We start from the raw sequence: 19065 nt of genomic DNA, 5'->3' as shown, positions 1-19065 counted from the left end.
GCCCTCTGGCCCCAGTCGGCACGATACCACACTTCTGACGCCCCACCTTCTGGCTCAGCACCGAAGCCTACCAGAAAGCCTTTTCACCAAGAAACCCCAAGCCAAGTCGAGTTCTGAGCCAAAACCTTCGGGATCGAAGACAAAGTCTGGCTCCAAACCTCAACACATGGTGCCAAAAACCACCTCGGATCTGAAAATAACAACCCCGAAGCCGTTGGCACGGAAACCTTCGGCACTGAAACAGACTGATACACCAAAATCACCTAAAATTCAGTTTTGGTGATCCGCTCCAAAAACCGGACCCAAAACAGAAAATATTGGTCATACATCCCAAAAACTGGATACATTACTACTAAAGTGACTCTAAAGAGAGGGCTAATACCGAAGAGGAATATCATATTCCATTGAAAAAGAGAAATATTGTAACAAGCCCTTCCCCTCTTCCTCCTCTTCCTCAACCTCCTTCGCCTCAGGCTCTACCTGTGCCAACTACACCTGAGCACTCACCACCACTTACACCTGACAACCAGGGTGATGGGGATAATGATAATGACGATGGTCAGCCAGGATGTATAGATGAGTGGGATGAGACTGACTCGCCCACAGACAATGATCCTGACCTATATCCTACCAGGCCCTCTCCACCAGGCGACAGTGTAGGCTACTTTGAATTGCTAGGCAAGGCTGCCAATTACCATGGGGGTCCAGCTCCATAAAGAATCCCTTGAGGAGGGACAATTAATTACAAACAACCAAATTAGGTGTGCCCTAGATGCTGCTGACACATCTGCCAGAGCAGTAAACTAGTGTCCTTTTCAGAAGACATGCCTGGCTATGCATATCTGAGGTTCAGGCCTCCATATTCCCTTTGATAAAAAACACCTTTTTGGGCCAGTGGTGGATTCTTCACTTGAGAAGAATCTACTGAAGTGGCTAAATCTATGGGAGCCTTTCAGTCTACAGAAGGCTGTGGTTCCTTTCGGCGCTCTTTCTATCTGGCATGGTCCAAAAATGCTTCCTCAGAAACCGCATCCACCTATAAAGGCAACAACCAACCCTCAGGCTCTAAAAATGACTTCAGAGGGAATTACATGGGGAACAAAGGCAGTGGTAGAGGTTCACGTACCTCCCCCTCCAATACAAAGCAGTGACTTGCCCATAGTTCCCCCGACCATTTAATACCTGTTGGGGGAAGACTGTCACATTTCCTACCAAAGTGGAATTCAATAAAAGACAAGTGGGTTCTACAAATTATCCATTCTGGTTACTGCCTAAAGTTCATCAACACTCCTACAAACATTCCCCCCAAGTCACACAGACTTTAACCGGATCACCTACACCTCCATAAACAAGAGATACAGTCCCTACTACTAAAAGGAGCTATAGAGCCCGTACCACCACAACACCAAGGGTCAGGATTCCTTTTTCTTCCTAATTCCCAAAAAGGACGACTCACTCAGACCAATATTAGATCTCAGAGAACTACATTTTTACGTACAGTCAGACCATTTCCACATGGTAACACTTCTACAGGTACTACCTCTCTTACAAAAGGGCAACTTTCTGTCTACTCCAGACTTAAACGATGCCTTCCTTCATATTCCAATCCACCCAGCTCACTGCAAATTTCTCAGGTTTGTGGTAGCAGGTCAACATTACCAAACCAATGGTACTCTCATTCGGAGTCACCACTGTCTCCAGAGTATTCACAAAGTGTCTGGCTTTAGTAGCTGCTCATCTGAGAAGAGTAAGCATCAATGTCTTCCCATACCTGGTCGATTTGGCTCATCAAAGCCGTCGCGTATCAACAATGCTGCAAGTATACTTCCGTTACCATTCATTTACTTCTCCAACTGGGGTTTACAGTCAATGTGTTAAGATTTCATCTTCAGCCACCCAAAACTCAGAACTACCTAGGAGCCACTTTAGATACTCAAAGGGCTCTGGCGTTTCCCAACGCAGCCAGAATTCGAAACATTAAGGCATTAATTCTCCAGTTTCAGTCACTTCCAGCTCGAGTTTCTATGCAGCTGTTGGGAAGGATGGCATCTTGTATCATGATCATTCCCCATGCCAGGCTGCACATGCGTCCACTTCAAGAATGCTTAGCCAGTCAGTGAAACCAGTTACACGGACTATTAACCGATCTAGTGTTGGTAAGCAGCCGTGCTTTTCGCTCTCTGCAGTGGTGGAACACACAAAATCTGTCAAACAGGTTCATAGACCCGGTTCCACAGACCGTATTAACAGCCGACGCACCCCTTACTGGCTAGGAATCTCATCTGCAACAACACTCAGTGCAAGATCTGTCGAGCCACCAGCAGAGGTTGCTCTACATCAATCATTTAGAGCTGATGGCAATCTCACATAGATCTTTTTGCAAAAAGCCAATGCTTAGCCTCCAGGCATCCATACTCATTATCCAAAGGCAATGCTCTATGGATGAACTGGTCAGGGATATTTGCTTATGCTTTTCCGCCTACCACAAGAGCCTGCTACAAAGCCAAATGGAAGTGATTTGTTATCTATTGCAATTATTATAATATCAACCCTCTTGATGCTTCCATACAAAACATTCTCTGCTACCTGTTACATTTGCAGCAGTCATCGTTGGCCTATACATCCATCAGACTGCATCTCGTTGCAATTGCGGCTTAGCTTTAAAATAGGCAACATTTATCTCTCTTTAGAGTGTCTATGATCCAGGCATTTAAGGACGGACTAAAAAGTGTTATACCACCAAGACTTAAACCTGCCCCAGTGTGGAACATTAATTTTGTCTTCACAAGGTTAATGGGCCGATCATTTGAACCCATGCACAAATGTGAACTACAGTTTCTCACTTGGAAAACAGCTTTCCTCATTGCAATCACTTCATTGAGGAGAGTAGGTAAACTTCAGGCACTAACCGTAGAAGAACCTTTTTTCCAGCTACACAAAGATAAAGTGGTACTTCATACCAATATCAAATTCCTACCTAAGGTTGTATCTGCATTTCATATAAATCAGTCAGTTGTATTACCTGTTTTCTTCTCTCAACCAGACTTCATTGCAGAACAAGCTCTACACACATTAGATGTTAGAAGAGCACTGTTGTATTACATTGAAAGAACAACATCTTTTCGTAAAACCAAACAACTCTTTGTCGATTTTTGCACCACCTCACAAGGGCAATTCTATATCCAAATCCGGTATTGCTAGGTGGATTGTTAAAGGTATTCAGATTTGCTATACAAAAGCCAAAAGGACTCTAACGGTACCTCCTAGAGCACATTCCACTCGTAAGCTAGGGGCTACTATGGCTTTTTTAAGGAACACCCTTATTACTGACATCTGCAAAGCTTCAACATGGTCCACACAACACACGTTCACCAAGCATTATTGTGTAGATGTGTTAGCCAGACAACAAGCTAATGTGGGCCAAGTAGTACTTAAAACACTGTTTCCAACACCTCCATCAGTTATAGGATAGCCACCGCTTAAGGGAGACTGCTGTATAGTCTATGCATAAGCATGAGATCTACAGCTCACATGCCTTGAACGGAAAATGCTACTTACCCAGTAGGCATCTGTTCTGGTCATGTAGAGCTGTAGAATGTAATGTGCCCACCCACCTCCCTGGGTACCTGTAGCTGCAGTAGTACTCTTGTTACTATTCATACATACACCTGAACATCTCTATTCGTTACTACTATTCCCTTTTCTCACCCTCTGCGGGAAAACAATCTGAAGATGGAGTTGATGACCATGCGCACTATCACCGGAAGGAGGAGTCACCTACCTCGTGACTAGGAAGACTTCTATTGAGAAAAACAAAGTGCAAACATCCAGACCCAACACTAGATGACGAGCTATTCATAAGCATGATTTCTACAGATCTACATGCCCAGAACAGATGCATACCGGGTAAGTAGCATTTCCCTTTCATCTGTTTCTTTGCACGCATATGTGCTGGAGAGAAACAGATGAAAACTCCGCTATCTGCAAACCGGAGTTGTGTGCTTTTGTTTGATGGGAGTGGCCATTCCCACAAGCAAAAACAAACCAACTACCTCTGGACGGTGGGCACCTCAGGAGGTAGCAGGAACTAGACCTTGGAGGTGACGGTCCCCATAGCCATCCATGGCTCCACGAGGGGATGGGAGGGGGGGTAGCACAGCCCCCTCCAACTAAGAAATTAGCCACTGGGAATTATGGTACCCTGGGGCACAGGGTCGCGATGGGCCACCTTCATTAGCCTGGGGCTTTGATAAGCTCTTGGAGGGGGGCCTCTTGCGCCCCCTTCCTATTTTCAAGGTATGCTCCTAGGATCTGACCAGCCACTGGGTTAATTTTGTTTTTACTGCGAATTCGCAGATATCGCAATTTTGCAGTATTTTATATTAATTAAATGCTTTTTTGTCCTTTTTTCTCCACCTTCGGGAGGTACTGTTTTGGTATCTATTCTAAAGATGAGGAATATGCGGTTGCATATACCTCATCTTTAGATGAGAAATATTCCTCATACTTACCTTTGGTAATACTCTTTCTTGTGGGTGTTTTATTTAATGCAGATTTCTCACTACTGCCCACCTACTCATTCTGTGGTGTCTCTTTTTACCCCCCCCCCTTCCATATCCCCCTGCCACAATAATAATAACAAATTGGCAATCTACACCTTGGTACAAGAAGTTTTGTGCTGTGTGTCTGAAGGCACAGAAGGAGTCAAGCAAGAAACTGATATCGCATACATGGGCGGGGTTCAGAGTAGGACTGGTACCAAAATAAAGTGCATGCATAAAAAAAAATGTTGTCCATTAATGTACCAGATAGCTTAAATAAAGTGCCCCACATTTGCAAATCAGGCAGGTTGTGATTTTAAAAGACATGATGTGTATTTTGCAATATTTGGGAGGCTGTATGGATTTGAGCTTTCTGCAGGCAATGTTTGTGATAATTGCAGGAAAAACAACAGTAAAATCTGGCCCACAAACTGCTTAAAAAACAATAATACTAATTCAAACTAGATAACCAGGTAAACGAAAGGGCGCATAACTGTATATCTGAGTCCAAGTGTCAAAATATAATTAGTCTAAAATGGTGCTCTCAGGGGGAAGAAGGGTTGGTTACCTACACAACCCTGCCCTTGCCCACATATGCAAATAACATATCAGAATTTAAAGACCCCCCGAGCACACAGATTGTATATAGTCCACAAAAGTAATATTCAATGTCCATAAATTTATTCTTCTTATCTTCAAATCAAATTTATTCTTCTTAGCTTTGAATCAAGTCTTCTTCAATTGGTACAGCAGAGTTTTCTTTGTCCGTACATCCAAAATAAACAATTGGGTGTCTTATCATCCAAAATAAACCAAATCATAAGCAGCCAACACGTGATTTGTCATGCTATATCGAGCATCCTTGTCTTCTTCAGGGCTGGAATTCAGATTCCCAAGTACCAATCTTGAAAATTGGCCCGTACCAATATAGAGCGTTCGATCCGCTCTCCTTTATTTCTTGATATAATCCAAATACGCCTTTCGCAAAGTTCCACGTATTAGTTAATTTAAAAGTCCAGCGATAAACCCAATTGTAATAATATCCATATAGTCGAAAGTCTTGATCTCCTTATTGCTTCGTTTATATGCACCAGTAATCTTAGTCTTCAAAAAGGTCTTCAGTTCCCACGTGTACGTGGTCCAATATCTATCATAAGTTCCTCCGATGTAACGGGAAACCAGCATTCTTAGCAATAAATGACAAACCACAGAAAAGGTGGTCCAATCTAACTGCTTGCTTCTGGCTATAAATTGTGTTTTTTATAAACCGGCTATTTATGGAGCTTTGCAACAGTATCTCTTTTTTATAGAGCTGTGTAACAGCTTGGGTTGACTTGGTAAACAGAATGAAAGAGACGTGATTTGGTGTGAGGGCCTGCTGCATAGTCATGGCTAAATGCAGCCTTCTTGTGCACTCGCAGCAAGATCCTGCCGCTGCTGGAAGCAAACCTGCCAAAAGGGTTGAGTTCCATCTTGGAAGGAGAGGGAGCTGAGGCCATGGAGGGGTCGGAGGAGACGAGAGCAAGCACAAATGTTGAGAAAGCAAAAATGACGAGGGAAGCAAGAAGAAAAAACCCTTGCTGATGGATGTTGCTCACACAAAGTGCATTTCAAAAGGGGAGAAAGTTGTAAACTGATTTTCCCAAGTTCACATGATGCCAAAATTCCAAGTTATTTTCAAGTTCTAAATGTCACCAGCTGTAGCCACTGTAGAATTCATTGTATAAGTCTTGCTTTGGGGATAGATGTTAGAAATACTTTGAGTAATTGAAAATAAAATAATATTTACTTGTTAGGCAATTGGTAATTTGCAAAGCGATTTGAAGTGAATGGCTGTCCTATGAAGCAGTCGGACGAAGTGTATATAGGGCATATGACATCCTTGTTACACCTCTGCTCAATTTGTTTAAAGTGACCTCCATTTGCACAGCTGAAGAAAGCAAGTCTCGTAGTGAGGGGAAGGATGTGGCGTTGTGGCCAGAATTGCCGACTTTAAAGCTGGAAACCAAGTTTGAGTCTCTGCATCGGCTCAACATTCTGTAAGGAAATCGCTTAATCTTCCCATGCCTACAAATATAAAAATATTTGAAGAACTTGCGCTAAATAAAATAAATGTTACACATAAATTCCATAAGAAGCACAGTCACCAAGAAGGAGGTCGAAAAAAGCAGCGTGCAGCGTGCTTGCTCGATAATAAAAATAACAAAGAAGTTCATTTGAATGGAAGGAGTACTTTGGCCTTTAACACCTTCGCTGCGGCGGCTATTCCACCGCAGCGCTAAGGGGACGGGGGGGGCGCTCGGCGCTCACATGCTGGTGATGGAACCGCTCCGTCACCAGACTCGGGTGAGCTGTGCTGATGACTGAGTGGTTCCTTCATGCCCCGCCTGCTCAATAGAACGCGCTGCGCAGGCGCGTCGGGCGGGCCATGACAGAACCGCTCCGTCATCAGCACGGTGCCACCGCGGCTGATGACGGAGCGGTTCCGTCATCAGCGTTGAAAAGGCTAGACACTGATAAAAAGAAGACACGGAGAACAACAGGCAATGGTATGCTACAACCAATAGAAATCGAGGAAAAGTAAGTGTTAAGTACACAAATAAATGAAAAGGATGGGCGGGATTTAAGCCCGTTTTAAGGTTTATATTAAACACAAAAGTTATCACAAACACAGTGCAAGCGATGTGCAGGTGAAACCTAAAAATGGCACACACTCTGATCTGGCAGACCAGCCTATCGGGCAATACCAGATTACCATATATGCCAGTCCGACCTTGGTGGTGCTTATTTGTAGCTCTGTTCCATTAATTCAAGGATGAAATGTAGCCTATGTGATGTCACTCAGCACCACCTAACAGCTTGCAGGAACGCTGCAATTTAAACTTTCCTGATCCAATCTCGTGCCTGGGGAATATTCTCAAGGTGAGGAATCTGCAGCTATATAGTGTACACCAGAAAGAGGGCTACCAAAGGTAAGCAACTTGTTTATCTCGTACTCTTTAGGTGCCGCCAAAACAGAAGCTATGCAAATAGCACAATGGTGGTCATTACAAGAAATACGTGGCTAAATAGATCATGTTTCCGTGCGAACGTTGAAAATAATGTGGTGTCTTTACCTAAGATTCTTGTAGCTCTGTGCACCCAAACGAAACAAATAACAATGAGATGGCTAGAGTGCTTGAATTAATTTCCGCACTGGTGACCGCTTGAAGCTGCATTCCGGGCAATGATATTTTTGACGCATTAAAAATATCATGGCAGTAGTACAAGGATTATTAAGAACAAATACCTTGATATTATTGGTATAGAATTTTTATATTTTTTACTGTCTTAAGAAGGCTACAGCTGTTGTAGCAATATGTTTAGTTAGGGACTTGTTGAGTACCATGAAGATTTTTGTTAAGATGAAATGCTATTATGGATGGAATAATTTGAAAACTGTGTCTAGAACATCGCCAAAATTGTTGCTCATCTCACTGTTAGTCTGTGCAACCCATGTAATGAACAACAAGAATTGGAGCAAAACATTACTTCCTTCAAATACTGCTTGAAGTATGTTCTCTTTCTCACCACCCAAGAAGCTGGCAAGTTCTCAAAGAATCACATGTTTAATTTCTTCTGCTTCTTCTGCCTCTTCTGCCTCTTCTGCTTCTTCTGCCTCTTCTGCTTCTTCTGCCTCTTCTGCTTCTTCTGCCTCTTCTGCTTCTTCTGCCTCTTCTGCTTCTTCTGCTGCTTCTGCTTCTTCTACTGCTTCTGCTTCTTCTTCTTCTTCTTCTGCTTCTTCTGCTTCTTCTTCTTCTGCTTCTTCTGCTTCTGCTTCTTCTTCTTCTTCTGCTTCTTCTGCTTCTGCTTCTTCTGCTTCTTCTTCCGCTTCTTCTTCGCTTCTTCTTCTGCTTCTTCTTCCTCTTCTTCTTCCTCCTCTTCCTCCTCTTCCTCCTCTTTTTCCTCTTCTTTTTTGTCCTCTTTTCCTCCTCTTCTTTTTCCTCTTCTTTTTCCTCTTCTTTTTCCTCTATCACCTAATTTAGTTTTATTATGCATTTTTCCACCCAAGGTTTACTTGATGCTACACTTTACTCTACTGTATGAAAAACTTTTAGTTTAAACTTAAACTTTTGTGCAGTGCAAAGCAGAGTTTATAAAGCTTTTTCTAAATCTCAGTAAATTTCATTCACTGCTGCCATCAAACAGCCTTTACCTCCAACCTTAATTCTTGTCCCTTTTAAAATTGATGTGCTATTCAGGCTGTGGATGATATTCTCTAATTACCTTTTTGACTTCATTTCTTTCCTTCATTTAGTTAAGCATTAGAAGATTACTTGGAAGTTTTTTATATTTCACTGTCATGATCGGAAAGAAAGCTATGTCTCTTTCTTTTGGCTCAAACCCTGTGGATAGAGTCTATTGAGACCTTAACAAATTAATGAAGCTTCAATACTCGCAAGAAAAAAAAAAATCAATGAGGTTGAAATTTGCATAGATGTTTAGAAAGTACAATCATCTGTCATACCTCACTATGAACGAGCTTCTCAAAATAGCTCCCTAAATTTCAGGGGCCTGTGGCCTAGGCGCAGATGTAACATGCAGCAATTCTAATCTAAGAGCCTTTACTTAATGTGGCTGTTTCCAGGTATATAGCTTGTATATATTGCGTTGTCAGAATATTTGTGAAATATTCACTAGTTAAAGCCGGTTCTAGAAGTCTTGGAACTTATGGGAATGTTATTATTTTTCATTAAAATTTTGCAATTTTTCATTTACTCAAAATTTACAAATTGTGTCCATTTTGTATTTACAGAAGTCCCAAGAACTCACCTGGAGTATGAAAACAGACTTACAATGAAAATGTTCCTGTTTCAGTTTGTGAACTACTACTCCTCCTGTTTCTATGTAGCCTTTTTTAAAGGAAAGTTCGCTGGTTATCCTGGAAGCTACACCTATCTTTTCAATCAGTGGCGAAATGAAGAGGTAATGTAGCAGATGTAATAAGTGTTGTTGACACTTGTCGCCTCATACGGGTAAAACTTATTACTCTCTTATCTTATTGTGTAATCAGACATTTGCTTATTATAGTTCCTCCATTGTGTTAATTCTCACCCAGTAACTTCATATCAAAATGTTATGTTGGTTAGTGTGTAAAAGCATTTTGATTTTATCTGTCTATAAATATATTCTACTTTTGGAATGGATATAATTGGTGCTCAGCACAAAATCATTCGTAAACATGAAGGCTGGTCCACTTTGTTAATTCTCCATGAAGTATTTTTTGAGCTGTATACTTTCTGTGCTAGTTAACAATATGCTATATTTGCCCACAGTACATACTTGACTTCATTAAGTACCAAGTTAGTGCACGGGGTTTTCCTAGTGTGATTGCCTTCTTTAAAAAAAGCAGTGCATTAAGTATAAAACTTTATGTTCCTGTATGTGTCATTTATTAACAACACATTTTTTCTCTTAGTGTGATCCAGCGGGTTGTCTCATAGAATTGACAACACAGCTCACTATTGTCATGGCTGGAAAGCAGATATGGGGTAACATCCAAGAGGCCTTTGTTCCGTAAGTAGTACAGCAAAGATTATACTTTGAGCCCAAATGAAGGACTATGTCACACTAACCTCACTTCTCTTTATTAATATAGAAAATTGTAATCTGAGCCATTCATTTTATGCAATCTTCATTGTGCTTGGTTATATAGGCAAAACGTTGAGTTTGCTTAATTCAATGTTTCCATAAACATATCATATTTTGGTGGGTGGGATAATCTTTCAAAATGCCATGTGGATAGGTCTTCTAGGACCAAAGCAATACAGTAGGGTTCTAAGAAATGTGTTTTGCTTCTATAATCTCACTGTTCTTCATGATGTGTTTTGGCACTCTTGAGAGAGATTTACCTAGCAAGCAAGCCTTTTGCTCATGGCTGTGTCACGAGAAGTGGTGTTCTTGCAACGATGTTGGTGATGCAAAAGCTGGATTTTAGTCCTTTTAGTCCAAAATGGGTTTTGGAACGTACCCATATGGTGAGAACTTCATAATTTGGGCAGTTATTATCAGATTTTTGTACAACATTATGATTTTGATTCAAAATAAGCACTAGTCATATGTTGTTTAAGTCTGAGGTGTGGAATAATCATTTATTCCACAAAATGAATAATCAGTTTTAGAGAGGAGACCATGCAAACACAAGTACACTACATGAATTTTGCTGCCGCCTTTTCCAAAAATGCCATACTTTGTATTTTATTGCTAACAGATTAGAAGAACAAGAATTAAATTTTTAGGTCTCGGCTAGTAACGCGCTGAAAGCGCGTTCTGGCCAGAGAACTATAGTCGGCGTCTCAGCAGTCTGAGAACGCCGAAGTGAGACAAGACCTGGCCGCGCGCAGTGTTTCCCCATAGGATAACGTTGTGCGCGCGGCCAGGTCTTGTCTCCACAGCCTGGCAATGCAGAGCGGATCACGTCGCGCGCCTCTCTGGAATGCAGGGGGAGTCTGCAGAGAGGCGCGCGGCGCTGATAAGCGTCAAAGCTTGTTGTTGCTCTGTGGTGGATATCGGGTTACCGGTGCCTCCAGCCCTCGATCGCTCCAGCACCTTTAAGTACGTGGTATCCCATTGCTTGTTACATAAGCTCCTTGCATGACTATTCCATTAAAGGCATCGGGGTGTGTGGTGCCTGTGACCATACTTGTGCATCGCACCCCTGTCGTGTAGAGCAGAGCTGAGGTGGAACTGTCCGGCGCCACCATAACTCTCAGCCTGCACCTGGTTGGTTTCAATTTGCGTCAGTTTATGGGATCCGGGGGCTCCTGATCCGGAAACGCGAAGGGAAGAGACTGCAGTACCGGAGCACCACGGCAACGGAATTGCAGCGAGGGAGGGGCAACGCTGGGCGAACAGCAGGACGAGAGTAGCAGCGAGACCGCTGAGGAGGAAGCACCAGCGCGGGAGAGCGCCCCCAGCAGACCCACCACCCCCCTCCCCAGGAGAGCACCGCAAAACTTGCACTGCGGAGAGTGAGAGCATCTCTCATCATTCCAAAACTGCTGCATGAGTTTAAAATAATCCCCAGTTTTCAATTATCCTTCCGCCCTAGAACACTTATCCCTCTTTTTGCAACATAAAGTTTACTATGAGCCTCTCTACCCTTAAACTCAATATCAACCACCATAAAACCTTCTATTTTAATCGCAATCCCATCAACACTTTGCATGATTTTGGAATATCTAACATTGTGGCTCAAGCACTTGATGCCACCAAACCTCTCCTTAAAAAACTCCACAGTTATTTTCGTCCACGGCAAACTAGAGTCAGCCATAAGTTCTTGTTCTCTATTGAGCACATGAACTTTGCACTTGTGGGTTTGACCACTTCCTTTTCCCACTCCTGGTAATTAAGGTATAACACTATACCTTTCTCTGTCAGTATCCTATCCACACATAGACTTCACAAAAGCAGATACTTTGGTTGTTTCCATTTTACTATTGGACATAGTAGTCCCCTTCTTCCTTCCCCCTTGTATACCCTTGAAAAATGTCTCTTGAGCCCACAATTGCTACCTTCTTTTCCAAGAGCGGGACAATGGGGTGACAAAGCTATGTGGTTGGTGTTGCCAAAATTATAACCAATGTAGATCTTGTCCTACTTCTTTCCTAGAGGTATCTTACGGATTTGATTATTACTAATGGTACACAATTCATCAGTACATTTTGCATTCTTAGGAGCAGAGGAGCCACCCACACCTCACCAGCCCTGGTTACTACTAGAAACAGACATACAGGCAGGTACACAGCACACAGAAATGCCAACTATTAAAAGTGGCATTCCTAGAATAGTGGAAATGAATCTGCGCACACCATTGCACAGTATTTATCATAGGTTGTATGTCTAAACAACTACTGCCTTAACCATGACTTCCTGATCCACGAAAGCTTTACAACGAGCTATGCTAAGCCACTACTTTTTTTTTACTTCGACTTCCTAAACCACGAAAAGTATCACCTCGTGACTGGTCAATAGATGGCAGTATTGTAATAACAATACTTCCACGATATATTTTTAAATTGCTCTTTAGCCATTGTTTTATATTTTATTCTATGTATTAACGAACTACAAATGATTTCATATTATACACATATTGTATATTATACATTAATATTACCTGAGTGCAACATTGAGACAACTTATTCAAGAGTGACATGAGCAGTCCTGGCGGCTGTGCTTAATGTCAGGCTAGGTAATGTAGCAGCATTTGAGATGGAGGGGGGGGGGGGGGGGGGGGGGGAGTGACCAGTGAATTGTCAACTGCCTCCGGGAGTGCAGTGTCATCTCCTTTTAGTGAATAATATTGAGGGTGATGGTGGTCTTTTTCCCACAATGATGCCACGGCAGCTAGAGCGCACCATATAGAGACCACTTTGTGAACTAACTTATATCAACTGCATCGACTTCATCGCTGTGGCTGAGATTCTCCAAGCAATATGGAGAGTAAAAATGTATTGCCCGTAAAGCACTGATGTGGCCCATTGTTGCTAAGTTGGGAGATAGGACCTGGAGCCTGCTAGGCATTTCTGTGCTGCTATTGTATATAGTTTTAATGCTGCATTATTAAGGGACATGAAAATTAAGCAGAATCAAAGACAAAAAAAAAACTCCCATAATACTTGTGCGTGTATAAATGATGGTAATTAGCACGAAAATAGGAAAGGGGTGGGGGCGGAGAAGAGTGACATGAGCAGTCCTGGCGGCTGTTCTTAATGTCAGGCAATGTAATGTAGCAGCATTTGGGGTGGGGGGGGGTCGGGAGGAGTGACATGCAATGCTGAGAATGGGGGCGGAGAGATGCCATACACAGTTTTGAATTGCAGTCCGGGAAAAGTCGTTGTTCAGGTCTTCGTTGTTCCAGACTTCGTTGATCAGGATTTATCGTTGTTCTGACTTCGTAGTTCAGGTGATTCGTTATTAATACTTCGTTGTTTAGGATGTTTCCCTTTATCATTTCCATTTCACACATACCAAACATGCCATACTTATTTTGCTTTATGTAGGAGTTATCCCACAAGGGGGGTAGTTCCCAATGTTAGCCTATGTAGGGCAGAGAGCACATGCACTCTGCACTGCTAACCAGTGCTAAAGTGCCCAGAGTCCTAAAACCACCAACACCATAATAGAAAAAAAACTAGGAGGAAGGCAAAAAGTTTAGGGATGACCATGCAAAAAGGGCCAAGTCCACCACATTGTTTATATCAGAATAGCAAGATGGATTGTCGGATGCATCCAGAATTTTTATGGTAAAGCAAAACAAACACTACCAAACGTGCCAAGGGCTCATTCAACACGGAAAAAAGGCACAACTATAGCTTTTCTAGTGAATATCTCACTGCATGACATTTGAAAAGCAGCAACATTTGTGAACCCACACACTTTTGTGTGGATATTCAAGCTAGACAACAGCCTCACAAAGAAACCAATGCACCATTGCATGCCTAAAGCCACCACGTAATGGGTACTATACAGTCTATGCATAGCATGTGTATCTGCAGCCAATACATGCTACAAATTGAGTATGTTACTTACCCTCTAAGCATGTATTTGTGGCGTATAGTGCTCCAGATTCACATGTACCCTCCCACCTTCCCAGCATACTTTAGATGGTGTCAAAAATATACACAAATACAGCAAGTTCAACAGCAAAAGCTAACTTGGCAGACTATATCCTCACACTGTATATAGCAACCCGGAAAACAAAATGAGTTAAAGGTACAGTTGAACATGCACAACACCTCGAGGGGTAGGAGAGACGATGCCGATCAAAAAAACTTCCTTGAGGAAAAGCATGCAGGGTCCAAGCCCAACACTAGATGGCAAGAGCATGCATAGTATGTGAATCTACAACAATACGCACTACAAATAGATGCTTACAGGGTAAGTAACATACTCCTTACTATATTTGTCTGTCTGCTAAAACCCTAAGCCTATGATTGGTAAATGGTTATGACTGGAAGACCATGATCATTTCAAAAAGTAAGAGACCAACGTAAAGCCAATATTGTTGATGACTTATTTTCTTTTTTGCAGTTGGATTTGGAACTGGTGGGGGCGAAGGAAAGCCAGAGGTCACCCTGAGAACTTATATAGCCGATGGGAACAAGACTATGATTTGCAGACATTTGGGAATTTGGGCCTTTTCTATGAATACTTGGAAATGGGTATGGTAAACGTATAGTAGCGTCAAAGTGAAACATTTAAAGTGTTTTTTCACTGTCATTAATTGTGATTAATTGTAGTGATAACTAAACTGACAATTTCATTGCCTCAACTGTCTGTAAATTGTGCCCAAAGAATTAGAACCCTTGTATATGAGGAAATCATTTCTGCTTTTTAGGGCATTTCTGAAGTTCCCTTTACTTATTAATAATTCCAAGGACGGTTGTCAGCTTTCATAGCAATGTAAATATAGTTGTCATGATTGTATTACACAAAACTATTACCCAAACCCATACCTTAACAACATTCCCTTGACATTTTCCTTACCCCATCACGGTGAGCTGCTGCTCAACTGTCATATGGGTTTCCCTGTTGAACATCCAATGCTGTTCATTTAACCATGTATTCATTTATTTATTCACCTTTATGCACATGCTTCAATGACTCATAATAGAATGATGTTCTGGTATGAGTTAACAGTCCATCAAAATTTCATATAGTAGATGTTCCTGTAGAGCGACTCACGAAGGGAGATTCTAGGGAGAATTGTCGGTCTTTATACAACATGCCATCATGAGCTATGACTGTAGTAACTGAGCCCTAAGCTGAAGTCATGAACCTTTGGTAATGAGCATGCCTGCAAAAAGGAAAAAAAAGCTATGTCATAGGCTTGCGACCTAATCTTCTCACTGGAAGAAGCAAAATACAAGGAAATATAGTGTAGAAGTACTCTCACTTTTATCTTCTGTGCATGTTGAACCGTTTTTCGGTACAAAGTAATTTGGCGAGTTCAAAACGTCTGCAAAAGTCATTGTATTCTGTGGTCACTCTGCTTCTGTTGCTTACTTTGGCTAGGGGACGCCCTTATTCTGGTATTAATTAGTCAGATATAATGTATATTGCTATGTTTGTTGAGAACTGAGACACTTATTTGTGGTTCATGTGTTATCTACTAAAGAACCTACAATTGGAAGAATTTGGTAAAAAGCTAGATACACAGCATCAGTTGTGGCATTACTACTTTTTCTTTTTTCAGTTTTTTTCCTCATATGTAGAGTTTGTATGTATTTATTAAATATGTCATTGTTCAAAAAGCCAATTACTGCAAACACCTAAATAATATCTGAAAATGCATCCCACTAAAACCTAGCAGAAGATGTAATTGGATGGCCAATAAAAATCATCACATTTAATCCATTTCCTGGATGAACATTTACATGTGTATAGTGTTCATGTAGTGTAATAATGAAGAGTGGTTGATGGAGAAATCACTGTTTAAACCAAGGTGACTAAACAAACCAATCTCTGTACAAACACTACATACAGCTGCCTATTGCCGTGTATCACTGGTAGGGGAACAACATTTTCTGCTGGTTTACCCTTAACCAACAAGAATGAGAGCAAGACCCAAGGGTCAAGAAGTACTTCAAGAATTTAAATCATTCCTCATTGGGTACTTCTCAAAGTGTTACACTCTTGCTGCTACAGTTGGCCAACAATATATATCTTGAAGGTTCCCCAAAATTTGGTTGGCTCCCCAAATATCTGACTAAGCTGATCTGGCACCATTGCTGCCAAATATTTTCATAAACGAACAACACCTAGCTTTTCTTCCACTTTGATCGGGAGGGGACATTTGTGCCACCCATTTTTGTCACGCATGATGGAGGTTCAGTGGTGAACCGGAACCTAAAGGCTCATAACTATAGCTTCCAAAAACAAAAAACTTTGTGGTAGGGAACCAAGTAGAGTTCATGTCCCTCAAATACTTGTGTTCCAAGATTACTTATCTAGATATAACCTTGGCCAACCACTTCTTGCTACTTTCAGCTTAAGATTTTGAAGAAAGACATTTGTTACCTCAATGCGGAAAGTACTTTTGTACTAAGTAACTCCCTTTTGTATGGATTTTTCTAAATGCTTTCTTTAGTAGTACAATTTCTCTGAAATGTTGCTGCCAAAGTCGTATACAATTCTTCCAAATTCTCCCACACTTCCCCATTATTTTCACTAACCCCTGCTGACAAGATGATTGGTTTCATTCTTCCTACACTGATTGGTTCAGACATCAATATCCTGATAAACAAGCTGGTCAAATACAGTCTTACTTGTTTTGAACATATCGAAGAGAAACATGTAAATGCAGGTGAGCATTAGGACCGCGAGTATACACCATTATTGAAAGGCAACAAATAATTGCTGTCTCTAGGTAAAACGCCAAATAATCAACCAGCTCAAAGAGTGCACAAATCGTTTACGTACAGCTATAACTCAATAGCTGGTCTACAATCAAACTTTGAATGCTCAGTTTCATCTTTCTTGGCATAGATCCCAGAAGGCGTAGGTTGACGTTTCTCAGCCTTATGATTGGTGGCCTCTTCAGAGCTAAGTGGAACAAATATCACCCAAACTTAAAGCAAAAATACTCCGTCATTCACAGCAAATATATAGTGGAAAAATATTTTTTATATATAAAGAGATTTAGAAGAAGGTGGGCTGATGTGTGCAGATAAGTGAACAGTGCACCTAATGCACCAAGGCACCATCATGCAGAACCATAAACGAGGGGACAGGAAAATGTGTGGAATACCAAAAGCAAACTCCATACTACCTTTGCAGCTGTGTAAATAAATTAATTCACCTGTACTGGAGCATAATAAATGAAGAATCCATATGCACATTTAAACTTAGTGAGTGCTGTGCACCAAATGAACTAATCAAAAAGGAAGCATCAGGATTCCATCTATAGTGGGGTACTTGAAATATGCTTACCAATTAGGTCGCGCAACCAGGTAGGAGCAAAGTCACTGCTATTAAAATAGGGCCATGATTCCGCCCTGTGCACAAAAATGAAAAGGAGGCTTATACACCTGGTGCAGCGGCACAATGAAACAAAATGAAAATTAAAGACTTGACCACGACTTACGCCGGCACTCTGCAGGAGCTGTGAAATCTGCTTGCCATCACTACCGTCCTTACTTTGAAGTTAAGAACCCTTGTAAGGCAATATTAGGGAACGTATTGCAAAGGGCTAACCAACTAAAGAAACCGCCAGGGGTGGCAGGCCTGGAGGAGGGGACAGCTTGCAGGCTGCTTGCTTAAAAAATAATAATACAAACCTTAAAATTAAAAACCTTGCCGCCGCCGCTCTCCTGCTCACCTGTGTCCGACTCATGATCGGAACAGGAAGCAGGCAGCCTGGCTCCCACCCCAATTTCAATCACAACGCTCAAATTGAGTGCTGTGATTGGGGTGAGCACCAGCACACGGCACTTAGCCAGGGGCTGTTTTGGTGGGCATGTTCTCCATGCAGGCTGTAATGCAGCCTGGATGGAAAACAGGGGAGTGGGGATGACTGTTTGGGTAGCCAAAGAGGGCCGACCTAACAATCATTGCGCACAGGAGTGTCTACCACTCATCGCCTGCACCCCCCCCATGCACTGCAGCAACAGAAGGAAAAAATAAAATGATAATCATATTCCGTTATTATCATTTTATTTTTTCCTTTCTTTGCGGCCCTGGCAGTGGGTCGACGCGCCTCAGCCTTAGCGGAGGAGCCGCCACTGGAAACTGCCTGGATGGAACTGCACAGAGGAAACTCAGAAAATTAGCTAGCCTTGGGTGAAAACACACAACAAACACAAGTGCTGCTTTCTAAAACGTACCTTCTACGTGCAGCGACGAGTGTCAGGAGTGGTCGATCATGAGTTTGGGTCATGGATGCGATTTACAAACCAGCGTATGGCAGAGCTCATTATGCTATTATCAATCCTAACTTGCTGCCCATTAAAAAAGGATCTCAAAAGGGCCCTGCCGCTGGCTTGGTTGCAAGTCCTGAGTGGTATGTGAACGAGAGGTTGGGGTCATTGCCTTTCCTGATTGTAGCGCAGCAACGCCTCTCATTAGGTTTGCATTTCCAATTGAATATATAGGCTCCATTATTAAATGGTGATTTCAGCCCCAACGAGGCCACAAATAATAGGTTTGCCTCTCTTTGAAATGTAATATATTTATCCTGCTAGAGGTTTCCCCCCTTTTTAGGGCTCGCGCCCTGCATTGCACTGCCTAGCAGTGCTCGCGCAGGCGAGATTCCTTTTGTCTGAGGTCTGAAAACGGACCCTGGAATCACACACGCTAGTGCATGTGCGATTCCTTTTGGGTTCCGCTATTGGGCTTTGTGTGCGTGTATTTCAAAAAGAGAGCACGCAATAGGCCAAAGGCTGGCACATTGCTCCGCCCATGGCCTATTGGTGTCTGTTACACGCACACAAAGCCCATATGTTTTCAATTATCGTGCCCAGATACGGGCGCGATAATTGAAAAC

The 19065-nt window shown here is 42.1% G+C and overlaps 1 protein-coding gene across 4 annotated transcripts in view; it reads left to right on the top strand.

Annotated features, from left to right (window-relative positions):
- Positions 1–19065, top strand: part of ANO5 (anoctamin 5) — a 303496-nt gene that overhangs the window by 230322 nt on the left and 54109 nt on the right. For all 4 annotated transcript variants that reach the window (XM_078684222.1, XM_078684221.1, XM_078684220.1 and 1 more), the window contains 3 exons: positions 9337–9506; positions 10000–10097; positions 14613–14743. In XM_078684222.1, the coding sequence (XP_078540348.1) occupies positions 9337–9506; positions 10000–10097; positions 14613–14743 (399 nt within the window). The remainder of the gene's footprint in view (positions 1–9336; positions 9507–9999; positions 10098–14612; positions 14744–19065) is intronic.

Source organism: Lissotriton helveticus, chromosome 3_2 (assembly GCF_964261635.1).
Source record: "Lissotriton helveticus chromosome 3_2, aLisHel1.1, whole genome shotgun sequence".
Taxonomy (NCBI): Eukaryota; Metazoa; Chordata; class Amphibia; order Caudata; family Salamandridae; genus Lissotriton; species Lissotriton helveticus.
Note: the sequence above shows the minus strand (reverse complement) of the source record. Positions and strands in the feature narration are given on the sequence as shown.